Source organism: Saimiri boliviensis, chromosome 8 (assembly GCF_048565385.1).
Source record: "Saimiri boliviensis isolate mSaiBol1 chromosome 8, mSaiBol1.pri, whole genome shotgun sequence".
Taxonomy (NCBI): Eukaryota; Metazoa; Chordata; class Mammalia; order Primates; family Cebidae; genus Saimiri; species Saimiri boliviensis.
The window spans coordinates 75,962,397-75,975,343 of NC_133456.1; the positions used below are offsets into that span (position 1 = coordinate 75,962,397).

At 41.9% G+C, this 12,947-nt stretch overlaps 1 protein-coding gene and 1 long non-coding RNA gene across 2 annotated transcripts in view; both read left to right on the forward strand.

The window, feature by feature from the left end:
* Positions 1-12,947, forward strand: part of LOC141585412 (uncharacterized) — a 149,046-nt gene that overhangs the window by 68,645 nt on the left and 67,454 nt on the right. The gene's annotated exons all lie outside the window — the stretch shown is intronic.
* On the forward strand, positions 1,320-11,459 carry RTP4 (receptor transporter protein 4). Its single transcript, XM_003927001.4, has 2 exons — positions 1,320-7,259; positions 10,670-11,459. Exons 1-2 carry the CDS (start codon positions 7,105-7,107, stop codon positions 11,250-11,252), a joined length of 738 nt encoding a protein of 245 aa, XP_003927050.1. The 5' UTR covers positions 1,320-7,104; the 3' UTR covers positions 11,253-11,459.

Here is a 12,947-nt window from a genome sequence, read left to right on the forward strand (position 1 = left end):
CCTGTGGCTGAGAACCAAAGAGTGCCCCACAGGGAGGTACACAAACAGGCTGTGAAAATGACCCATCAGAAGGAACTCAGGAGAAATCAATAACTTCAGTGGAAGACTCTAGGTCAAATTCTGAAACTACTCCCGTGTGAATCCTGTGAACTGCCCTGAGGGCAATGAGTCTGCATCTTTGCAAAACATCTGCATTGAGGTGAAAATCAGGAGTCGTTTAATGTACTCATCAAACCACCCCTGGGTGGGCTTGTTTGTTTCCTCATTTCTTGGGCTCTTGGCTGCTCTTTGCACGGGGATAAAATTCTCACTGCCATCAAAGGGGCTGCAGGGGTCTCACTGAGGCCCCAGCTGCATTCTCATGTCCAGACTGAGTCTGCAGAGGTAAAAAATCAAGTTACTACACATTGGCGTTATCGTTGGCAGGCAGTATGGTCTCGCCTTAGCTTTGCATTGCAATAGCCCTGAATGATCTGTCTCTGTTTCTGGTAGCTCTCTTCCTTTGATTTCAATGTGCTCTGCCATTAATTAAATTCATACATTATACTGTGGCTGTCTCCTGGATTTTGTTTATCAGACAGCAAGCTGCTTTCCAGTTCCAGGTCAACTCAGCTGTAATGAATAGACTCAGAGGCTGACCCTGCCTTCCAGAGTGTCACCATGGAAGAAAACACACAAGTGGCAGTTAAAGCACCTTGCTTCACATCCTGCCTCTGCTGCTCATAAAGTGAGATCTGGGCAAGTCACTCAAACTTCCTGAGCTTCATATTTTTTATTTACAGTGATTTTTATCTGGGAGTATTTCAATATCATTACTGGAGCTTTTAAATAATACAAGTCCCACCTCATACTTGTGGAATCAATTTCCAGAGGTGGACCTGGATATCTATATTTTGCAGAGCTCCATTGGATGCATCCATTCTGAAATGTTTCTTGGTAAAGGACATTAACCATTGGGTTATTGTAGGAACTGTATATATATGGGCATAGAGGTATATTCTAAGAGATAAAGTGCTCTAAATCTTAGTTATTCATTGTATCTTTTGCTTTTCTTCTGCCAAATACACAGACACAGACACTTTCTAGGTTCTTATTCTAAATGTCTCTTTCCTGTCCATATGTGAGCCCTTATCTCTTCTCACTCATGAAATATTGAATTCAAATGTTGTATTCCATTAACTCCTACTACTTTGTGCCTCTTTATAGTCTTTCTTTTTTTGAAATAACTTCATATAATTTTTAAAATTATGGTCCATCTCTGTGTCCTATTAGGATATATATATATATATATATATACACCCACCCACCCACACACACACACACACACACACACACATATATATATATATAAAATTAAATCTAATGGAATGAGTATTATTATTATTTCCATTTTACAGCTAAGGACATTAAGTTTCACAGAGATTAAGTAACTCAGTAAGTATTGGAAGTGGAATTGATAACCTTGTCTTCTAATTTTAAGTTCATTGCTTTTCCCATTGACTAACTCTGGGAATAGTTTTTACTTATGATTTAGGTGTCAGCTATTACAAAGCCAGCAAGTAATAAATGGAAGTCAGGAAACATTTAAAATCCCTTCCATGGCTTGGTGGTTTAATTATTATTGTAATATGTTTAGAAATGTGGATGGCTGATTGAATTCTTTATTTCCCTCCCAGATATTATTAGCTGAGTAAAGAATTAGTCTGAACTGTATGAAACTTGGCTCTTCTCCTAGAAAACAGCACACAGGTGGCCCTGCCTCCTTGGGTTTATGCCAGGCTCCCTTTTCCTGACCTGCAAGCATGGAGGGCTGTGTCCTCATCGCCATTCAGAAAGGAAGTCGCACATGACACAAGTGGGGGCAGTTCCTATTACCCACATTTCCCTTCTCTCCGGCTGATTAGACATTGGTAAACCCCAGTGTGTTACTCTGGTGAAATAATTTCCCTTGAGGGCAGACTCTTAGGGAGAACGGAGAGTTCTAAGTATTAAACAAATACGTTTTTTTTCCTCCTCACATGATGAAAGCATAAGAAGATTTTTCTCTATCTTCATAGTGACAACCTGGTGCGGCTTCTGGAGGTAAAACTCATGTGGGTGTGAGGGTTCTCCTAAAACTGAGCTCCTCACACCCCCAATTTTTTAAATAGTCAAGCTTGTTCTCATGGGCTTCCGGCAATTGCCAATTACAGTTTAAAGTGTTCTTACCCTACCAGTACTAGTTCCTGCTGTGACCTGTGTTCCTGGGCTCTGGCTCTGATGAGCAGTAACTCCCTGTTTCTGCCCATCTGTCTCTCCAGTTTTCAGAGTAGCAGTTTGCCCTGTGACTTCAATTATCTGATGGACTTCAGAAGAGTTGTTGATTGTCAGTTTGTTCAGCTTTTCTCTTGTTATGAGGATGGGGGTGATGTCTTACAAGCTTCTTACAAGTCAGACTGGAAACGGACTTTCTTACACATGGGAAGGAAAAGAAAATAAGATACTCTCTGTCTTGGTTGGAATTATTTTAAAAGCAGAGGCTGAGACAAGAACTTGTTGCAAGTAGTTAATTTGAGGGCAAGAGTGAAAGATTGGTAAAGTGAATCAGGAACAGGAGAAAAGTTCACTTACAGAGTACAGCTTTGGCCTGCTTTTTTCCTGACATTGGCCTGGCGAGTGATTAAAACCTCTGCACATATAGGTTATCTGTGTTTACCACAGCCTTGGAACAGAGCACAAGAAGTCCTGCCTCTGATTTTAAGACCATTTGTGCTGAAGAAAAGGAAGTGGCTGTCAAGAATAGGAGTCAGAGGCTCTATTTGAAGTAGTCTCAACTGGCTGGGCAGCTTTGGGCTGGTCACCTCTCCTCTTGAGGGCTTAGCTTTCTTTAAGCTCACGGACATTCTTTCTACCAAAAAATGTCCAAATGATTGTCTATTGAGGCAAATCTTACATCTGAGCAAGGGGCCTCCAGAGGCCTGAGGCCAAGCAGATTTTCATAGATGATGTAAAACAAATGACCCCTTGGGAAACTTGTAAGTTTTTATTTTAGTTCTTTTGATTTTTTTACGTTTCTTCCTATTTCTCAGAGGTTACCTTTAATATAATTTTTGCTCTCCTGAATAGTGTTCTTGGCAGGCTTAGACCCTAGGCCTGAGCAGCAGTTGGCTCTGGATGTCACACTTCATTTCACTTCGTTTCACCTTTTACACAGCAGTTGGGCACCAAGACAGAGGTTGGACAAGTGTCCTGGGGAGAGAGCTGGCATCGCCAGTCAAGTGCCATAGTGAGGATGTCCATCTCCTCTTTCAGTCTGATACCCACAAATTCTTACCACTCATGTCTAGTCTCCTTTCTTCTCAAGCCTAACATGTCCCCAAGAAGAACATATTTCTATGTGTTAAGTTTTGTGCCAGCCCTATTTGTGATGGGTCATGTGATATTCCAAAATGGGTACATGCCTATGATTACAAAAACTGAACTTAAGCCCTGATTAACCCAAATCTATCTTGACTTCAATTTCTGTAATTTGTAAATTAAGAGAGTCAAATTATTGCAGAAATGGAAAAAATGTTTCATATACCAGTCAGTTTCTAGTGGCTGCCTAGAACACTGTGATGAGGGAAATTCTTAAGTTATACCCAGATCCTGAGGGAAAGGTGAGAAGGTCGATTGGCAATGTCTGTCTTAGAAAAGAAAAGGGGAGAGACATTGCTTGCCATCCCATGATTAGAAGATCTTGTAGATTCATTCCAGCTTTGAACTGTTAAGAATCTAAATTTTTCTATGCCCTTCTTCTTCACTTCTTCAGAATTCATCTGTGCTTTTTTTTTCCCTTTGGGGATCTTTTTTTTTTTCTCCAGCTGTTCTCTCAGCAGTTCTTTAACCAATCTGGGATAAGGCTTCAACAGTTGAAAACTTGAAGGTTACAACTATCTGAGGCTGGGTGCAGATAAGTCATGTGTTCCTTGGGTATGTCCTTTTCTTCACTGGGTCTCAGTGAAATTGAAGGGGCTGTCACAAGATATCTAAGGTCTCCTTCAGTGACCAAGTCCCACAATTCTATTATTCTGGGGTTACAATGCCTTAGTGAAAACGCCCAACAAACAAACCACCAAGTGGCTTAAGTGCATTGTAGGGTTGCAGAAGGACCTTTATTTTCTTCTTTTCCATCTCTTTTTTCCATTCCTTCTTGGTGATGAGGAACGTAGTGGACTTCATCCAACCCTCACATCTCAAAGCACACGTGAAATTGTAAAATAGGTATTTGGTCGTTGACTCCATTTCCTGGCATACAACTCTTAAAATCCCTGGAATCTCTGAAGAGATCTTTTTGTATGCTAATGAAATGACAGGTGGCTGGCTGCCCCTAGGTAGCTTTAGGATGAGAGCTGATCACCAGAAAACTCCAGGCAGAATTAGAGCATTGGGACTTTCAGTCCCATCCTGTAATCTCTAAGGCTGAAGGCTAAGTTGATCACCAATGGTCATAGTCTAATCAATCATGCCTATGTGATGAAATCTCTATAAAAGCTCCGAAAGGACAGGGTTCAGAGAGCTTCAGGATAGCTGAACACAAGGAGGGTCCCGGAGGATGGTGTGCCCAGGGTGGGCATGGAAGCTCTGTGCCCCTTCCCATGCCTTTCCCTATGAATCTCTTCATATGTATCCCCTTTAACACCTTTACAATAAACTGGCACATACAAGTAAGTGTTTTTCTGAGTTCCATGAGCCACTCTAGCCAATTAATTGAACTTGAGGAGGGAACCCTAATTTATAACCAGTTGGTCAGAAGCACAGGTAAAACAACGTGGAGCTTTCAACTGGCCCCAAGTCCCAGTCTGAAGTTGTAGGGGAACAGTCTTGGGGACTGGCCTGCAACCTTTGGATCTGATGCTAGCTTGAGGGAGATAGTATTAGCACTGAATTGAATAAGAGGTCATCTAGTTGATGTCCTCTGAGGAATTAAGTGATTGCTTGCTTATTGGTGAGGAAATCCTCACATATTAGAAGTCTTTTGTGTTGACTATTATAGAGTGACAGAAGAGAAAATGCACTTTGAGTGTGTTTCTTCAATACACATTACCCTTAACCTTTCTCCTGAACCCCATGCCATGGACCAGGCTGACCTGAAAGGCTGGGTGTGTCAAAGGGCACACAGGAAGCAGAGGCAGAAGGAAATTGTGAGGGAGTACAATGGACTCATCAAGCTACATTTTGGAAAAAACAGAGCATTTGAGGGGTCAGAGGTCAGGAGACTCTGAAGGTACACTCTGAAGATACAGAATAAATAGAGTGGATTTGGGATCCTAAACCCAGCAGAAAGTGAAGAGAAAGAGTACAGAAATGATTTATGCATAGGTGGGGCAAGAGAGCAGAGCTTGGACCCAGGCACTAATTTGCCATGTGACCTTAGGCAGGAGACCTTATTCCTCTGGGTCCCAGTTTTCTTTTCTTTTCATTTCTTTCCCCCTCTTCCTCCCCCCTTTCCTCCCTCCCTCCCTCTCTTCCTCCCTTCCTTCCCTCCTTCCCTCTTTCTTTCTTTCCTTTCTTTTTTTCTTTCTTTTCTCTCTTTCCCTCCTGCCCTCCCTTCCTTCTGTTCTTTTGTTCTTCTTTCTTTCGACAGAGTTTTGCTCTTGATGCCCAGACTAAAGGGCAATGGTGCAATCTCAGCTCCCAGGTTTAAGTGACTCTTCTGCCTTGGCCTCCCAACTAGCTGGGATTACAGGCATGTGCCACCATGCCCAGCTAATTTTTCTATTTTTTTTTAGTAGAGATGGGGGTTCATCATGTTGGTCAGGCTGGTCTCAAGCTTCTGACCTCAAGTGATCCACCTGCCTTGACCTCCCAAAGTGCTGAGATTACAGGCATGAGCCACCACGCCTGGCCCCAGTTTTCTCATGTATAAAAATTAAAGGGAAAAGGAGTAAGTTGATTTCTAAGTGTTTTCCCAACTCTAATATCCTATGGATCTGATTCCGAGTTCCTAGAGTTTCTTTTATCATGTGTACAGACATACGTATCCAGGAAGGGAAGGTAAAGAGAGAGGGTGTTTCTTAAGTCCTTACAGGGCACGTGAAAGCCTAGAAAGCCCAGGAAGCCTTAGGCTGATCCTGTCTCAGACACAGAGGCTGTAGCAGGGCTCCTAAAGACCTAAACATACTGCTTGTCCTATCTCCCTTGTTGGAATTTAAGCACCAGGAGGACAAAGCTTACTCTCTGGAATCAGAGTTACAGACTTAAAAATGTCTTTAAAGGTCGTCTCAATCCCTAACCCCAAAATGGGAATTCTCTGTTTCCTACCACTGAAAGGCAGTTCCCACACCTGTTTGTATATTGCCCTTTCAGATATTAACAGAGTAAAGGGCAGAGTTATATAATCCCTTCATGCATCCGGCCTCCTACCCCAGGATCTAGGAAATCTCCCTAGGGTTCCTCTGACACTGGCTCCAGTGTTCCAGCCTGGAACCTGAAATGCCATTCTCAGCTTCTCTTTAGGGAGCGAGGTGGGTGGAGACATGGCAGGTTTTGGAGTCACACAGACCTGGGTTCAAGTCTCACTTCTACTGCTCATTAACTGAGGGGCTTTGGACAAGGTCCCCCAGCTCTCTGTGCAGCTAACTCACAAAATGCCAGGAATAAGCCTCCCTCAGGGGACTGGCCAGGATTCATCAGGTGCATGAGATGAGCATTAAACACGTGCTCTGCTCCCCTATCCTGCTTCTGACCTCCCTGTCTCCACCAGGGTGTGAGCATCTGCGGGGGTAGGAACTGTTTCTTAGCTACAGGACACTGTTTTATCCCAGTATGAAAAATAGTGCTTTGCCTATTATGAAAAAAAAGAAATAAAAGCAAATTTACATGTGACCCCAGAATCTAGAACAGAGCTCTGTACTCAGACATCTCTCTTTCAGCAAGGCCTGTTAACTAACAATGCTCTGCTTCTGTCTTTGGAACAAAGACTCATTCTGTGTACCCAAACAGTCTAGAATGAAGGTCAAAAAAACAGCTCATGTTCATACAGAGAAACAGAAACTGAACTGAATACCGAAACTGAAACTGTTTTTCTCTTCCTGGCAATCGAGCAAACCTGAAAGCTACTCTCTGAGCTTCGGAGGGAAAAAAATGGCTATAGATATCTGGACTTGGGAGCAGACATTTCAAGAACTAATCCGAGAGGCAAAACCCTGGGCCACATGGACGCTGAAGCTGGATGGGAACCTTCAGTTAGACTGCCCGGCGCAAGGGTGGAAGCAATACCAGCAGAGAGCATTTGGCTGGTGAGTGTGGGTTTCCCAGGCAATAGCCCTTCTGAGAAGAGAGGCTCAGGCTCAGCTCAGCATGATTCATTCCTCTGAGAGCTCGTTAAGGGAGTAAATATCAGCAGGATCTCCATCGTATGGTGGTCATAGTGCTCTTTAGGGTCTGAATGATAAGACGACTCCAAACCTCCATTTTGTTTCACTGCAGGAAGTTTCTTCTTTTACTAGGTTTCCCTCCCTAAATATTTCTGGAAAACCCTGAAGAAGGCCCCAAGTTCCATCAATCTGCCCCTCTATTTCCTTGCCACCTCATTTGTCCCAGACTACCTCTAGAGTCATTTGCAGTCTCCCCGTCAGTCCTGACTGGCTTCCCCCAGCTGCAGCAGTTCTCCAAGCCTTGGCCCTGTTCAGTACAAGCCTGGGATTGAGTCATTTTTTTAAAAAAAATATCCTTAGAATTGGCTAAGATCAAGCAGTTACTCTGACATTGCTTTACTGAAGGCCTGGGGATAATAGGAGAGAATGATGTTGCAAAAACTAAAGCTAAAACCCGGTTCATGGAGTAACCAAGTAATACTCCTTCCTTACTCACCACTTCCCCCTTTAACCCCCAGCAAGCCTCCAGGTTGCAGGAACCACTTTCCTTGCCAATGTTAGTGTTGCAGAATATTCAGGAGACTGGAGAAACCAATGGGTGAAACCGGAGGATTTTTTTAAGATGTCCAGTGGCTCAGCGGATTTGCATCCCCAGGCTGAGCCCAGGAGAAAGAAAGTGGGGTACTTTTTATGCTTCCAGGATGACGTAACTGCTAATGGGTTTACAGAAGCCAGAACAAAGAACAGTTCATTACTGTAACATGTCTCGTGATGTACATTACATTTGAAAAATAGCATTTTGCAAAAGGCATTGTACATTCTTTGGGTGTTATCTTGCCCTGTGACTTTCCAGCTGGTCAGCAAGAAAAACAGGAGTCTTGAGATGCCTGGGAACTTTGCTGAGTATGTGGGGAGAATAGATAAGGTAGGTTTTACAGGGAGTTAGTTAATTTTAAGCAGAGCTGGGGGTTAGGTTTTATATTAAACAGCACATGGCCGGGTGCGGTGGCTCACGCCTGTAATCCCAACACTTTGAGAGGGTGAGGCATGTGGCTCACAAGGTCAGGAGTTTGAGACCAGTCTAGCCAATATGGCAAAACCCCGCCTTTATTAAAAAATACAAAAAAATTAGCTGGGTGTGGTAGCACACACCTATAGTTCCTGCTACTCAGGAGGCTGAGGCAGGAAAATCTCTTAAACCCGGGAGGTGGAGGTTGCAGTGAGCTGAGATCCTGCCACTGTACTCCAGCCTGGGTGACATAGCAAGACTCCATCTCAAATAAAATAAAATAAAATAGAATAAAGTAAAGTAAAATAAAATAAACAGCATACAACACAGTAAAGTTTATTATATAGCAGCTATAAATTATAAGGTTTTGTTTCTACTATTATTGCTGTTATTTAATTTCCTTCTTCATTAGGAGGGTGAGAGTTGCTGACCTGGACAACCAAATATTTCTTTTTAAATGACACACAGGACCTTCAGTCTAGCTTTCTCCTGACCTATTACTCAGCTTGCCTGCCTGTCCCATCCTATTTCAGGTCTGGTCTTCTCCACCCCTTGCAGACTATTATCCATCCCATACACTTTCAGACTTCCATGCCCTTGCTCATGGAGTTCTGCGTGCTCAGCAGGCCTTCCCTCACCCCTCCCTACTCACCCTTCAAGGCCCACTCTAGTGCCTCCTCCTCCTAAAAATATTCTCTGGTTCTCTAGCCAGAGTAAGTATTCCTTCTTATACTTTCCTGTTAGATAATGGAATAAGATAAAATATCTATGTGTATGTATACATAAATGATATATGATCATATATACATATGGACTATGCATTTCAGAATAATGAATTTATAAATAATACATGTATATGTTATGTATTGTATCTAATACAATATGTGTGTATATATATGTATATACAATATGTTATATATTGTATCAGATACAGTATAAATTCTGCAGCTGAAAATAAGCATATGTATATGTTATATATTGTATCAGATACAGTATACATTCTGCAGCTGAAAATAAGCAAATGTATGTTATATATTGTATCTGATACTATATATATGTATTGATACAATAAGCATATGTATATGTTATATATTGTATCAGATACAGTATAAATTCTACAGCTAAAAATAAGCATCTGTATATGTTATATATTGTATCAGATACAATATATATATTGTATGATACATATATATTGATATGATACTATATATATTGTATCTGATACAATATATAACATATACATATGCTTATTTTTAGCTGCAGAATCTGTTGTTTAAATAAAACCCCCTAAACCTCTCCAGAACAGTTCTCGAGTCACTTGTCAGAGCCCACAGAGCAGTCATTTCGCTCTGCTTTCTAATCCAGTGAACTGTGTAAATGTTTCTTTCCACACCAGCCAGAGCTTTTTGAGGGACTCATGATGTCTTACAATGTTTTGGCACTCCTCCAAACAGAAGGAAGGTGTTTTTCCTGTTGGGATGAATTGATTTGATAGTCATTTTCATGTTGGAAAAGCAATCTGCCAGTGTACTTTGGAAAATAGCAATCAGCTTTTGAAAAGCATTTTGTAGTTTATGAAGTATTTTTACGTATATGATCTCATCTGATGCTGACAATATAACCCTTGAATTTTTTTTAATGGATTCAAACAATGAGGCTTATAGAAGGGAAGGGCTTTATCTAAGGTCTTCCTGATGTAAAATGTGGACTTGGATCTTCAACCCAGGTATGAGGGATGCAGGGGCCAGTCTGTTTCTCCAGGTGTGAGGGATTAGCTATGCTGCTCATCAGAGGCAATGTGTTACAGCAGGTAAAAAAGATTAATTTCAGATGGCCTGGGATTAGCCACATCCCTCTAATGGATTGTGTATCCTTTTCATGACTCAGTTTCCTTATCTTGATATTGAGTTTAATAGGGCTTGCTTCACAGGAATGCTTTAAAGATGAGATGGGATAACATTGTAAAGCACCAATTATAGTTCACGCCTCAAAACAGATACTTTGCCAAAGCTTTCTGTGACCAAAACTAGGAATAAATTTCTCTGGAAGATGACAGACATGATTTTCCCTCGGAGGCATCTAGAGATGTTTTACTAGCAAAGAGGTAGAATTGGGCATAACATATGGGTGGATACTCAGTAGGTCACAGGAAAAGCTTTATCTGAAACACGATCCTTCTTGTTCCTGTTTGTCAATGACTGGAACAATCTAAATCACATGATTATTTTCCAATTGGAAAGGATCTTAGAGACGGGCCAGGACCATTTTCCCTCAGGTTAACAATCAGCTGAAGGCATAATGGGCATCTTCCTTCTGACTGCAGGTTCCGGTGTTCCTCCTGCCAGCGGAGTTGGGCTTCTGCCCAAGTGCAGATTCTCTGCCACATGTATTGGAAGCACTGGACATCACAGGGCCAGGTGCATGTGAGGGTCTTTGGCCAAAGGTGCCAGAAGTGCTCCTGGTCCCAATATGAGATGCCGGAGTTCTCCTCGGGTAGTACCACGAGGATTCTGAGCAACCTGGTGCAGCATATATTGGAGAAATACTACAGAAATGGTGTGAGGAAGTCTTCAGAAATGCCAGTAATCCTGGAAGTGCCCCTGGATGGGTCCCATGACACAGCCAATTGTGAGGCATGTACTCTGGGCGTCTGTGGTCAGGGCTTAAAAAGCTATATGACAAAGCCATCCAAATCCCCGCTCTGTCACCTAAATATTCGGAGTTCCTCACCTGGAATTGGTGTGTACATCCCAAACCGAGCCAAGAACCCATTAGCTGGGGCAAAGGAGGCTAAGGGGAGTGAGTATGAGAAATCAGGGCCCAGCGATGGCTCAGATCCATCAGTCATCTATGTCATTATTCTGCTGTTTGTCTTTATTGTAGTCAAATGCTTTACATCAGAATGATGGAAATAGGTTTGCCACTCCTCTGGTTTTAATTCCATGGAAATCAATGAACTGGCTGCCATTTCAATATGACTGAGAATTCACTGTGAGACTAAGCAGGATCAAGTTTGTAGATAAACACTGGTTTCCTAGGTACCCTCTGAAAATTGTGTAAAGCATGACCAAGTACATGATGGATTTAGTAATAAATATTATTGGATTTACAAAGAGTCTTCATTTATTCACTAAGTCATTCAGTGATATCAATATACATAGCTCAAACAGTGTGGTAGGCTGAGTAATGGTCCCTCCTAATGTATGCACGTCTTAATCCCCAGAACTTATAAAACATGTTCCTTTACATGGCAGAATGGACTTGGCAGATGTAATTAAGGACCTTGAGATGGGTAGATTACCTCGTATTGTCCTGGTGGGTAAGAACCAGGATTTTATAAGAGGGAGGCAGCAAGGTCAAAGTCAGACAAAGGAGACTGGACAATGGAACCAGAGGCTGCAGTGATGTGCTTTGAAGTTGGAGGAAGAGTCATAAGCAAAAGAGTGCAGGCAGCCTTTAGAAACCCAAAAGGACAAAGAAATGGAATGGATTCTCCCCTGGAGTTTCCAGAAGGAAGCAACTCTGCCTGCACATAGCTTTAGCCCAGTGACACTGATTTTGGACTTCTGACCTTCAGAATTGCAAGATCATAAATTGGTCTTGTTTTAATGCACTAAGTTTATAGTGATGTATTAGAGAAGCAATAATGAATATAGTTATCAGTATTACAGTTTGAATCGGAATTATGTTTTAGATATGCTTCAGGTTTGAAAGAAAAAAGAGCACTGTATACACTAGAAATAAAAATCAACCCCATCCCCTCTCGTTTTCCTTCTCTCCTACTTAAACCCACTCAAATATCTCCATCTCAAAGAGATTCCCTTTGATTTGATGATCCTTGGAGCTATCATATTCTCCTTTCAGCATTGAATTGGGAAGCACAGAAGCACTTGCCAATCCTGAGATCCCCTGATGCATGCTTCACCCCCTATTTTCATCTGTCTGCTAGGCATTTCTCTGCGGCCATCATGTTTAAAGCCAAGTTCAACAACAACTCTGACTTTCCTGTTTTAAATCCACCTGGTCACCTAAGCTTATCGCCTCTGAGTCGTCTTCAACCTCTCCCAATCACCCACACTTATTCTTTTGTCAAGTTGCTCCCATTTCTTCCTTCTACTTTTCCTTGTCATCCTCTCTCCCCACCTAGTTCAAAATTATTGAAACACGAGGGGATTTGGACTTTATCTCATAGGCAATAGGGATTCATTTTAAGCATTTGAGAATATGGGCAATTTGAGTAGAACCATATTTTAAAAATACCATCTACTTCTGGGAAAGAATGGAGTACAGAACAGAGATAGTAGAAAGTCTGTCTTGCAATAGAATAGTGGGAAACACAGGAAGGGGCTCCCATAATCAATAAATATCTTGAAAGAATTTGAAGACAAATATAAGGGGCCAAAAGACCTAAGGATAAAAATATATCCCTTTTTTTCCTGGCTATATCTCTTCATTTTATTTGAGGATCCCCCTCGCCGTGCTCTCTGTATAAAAATACGCCCTCCCCAAACCATACAACTGAATTTCTGAATTCCTCCTGTTTTCAGATCTTTCTGTTTTTGTTTTTTTCCCACAAAGAATGGCCTGGGGATCTACATGAA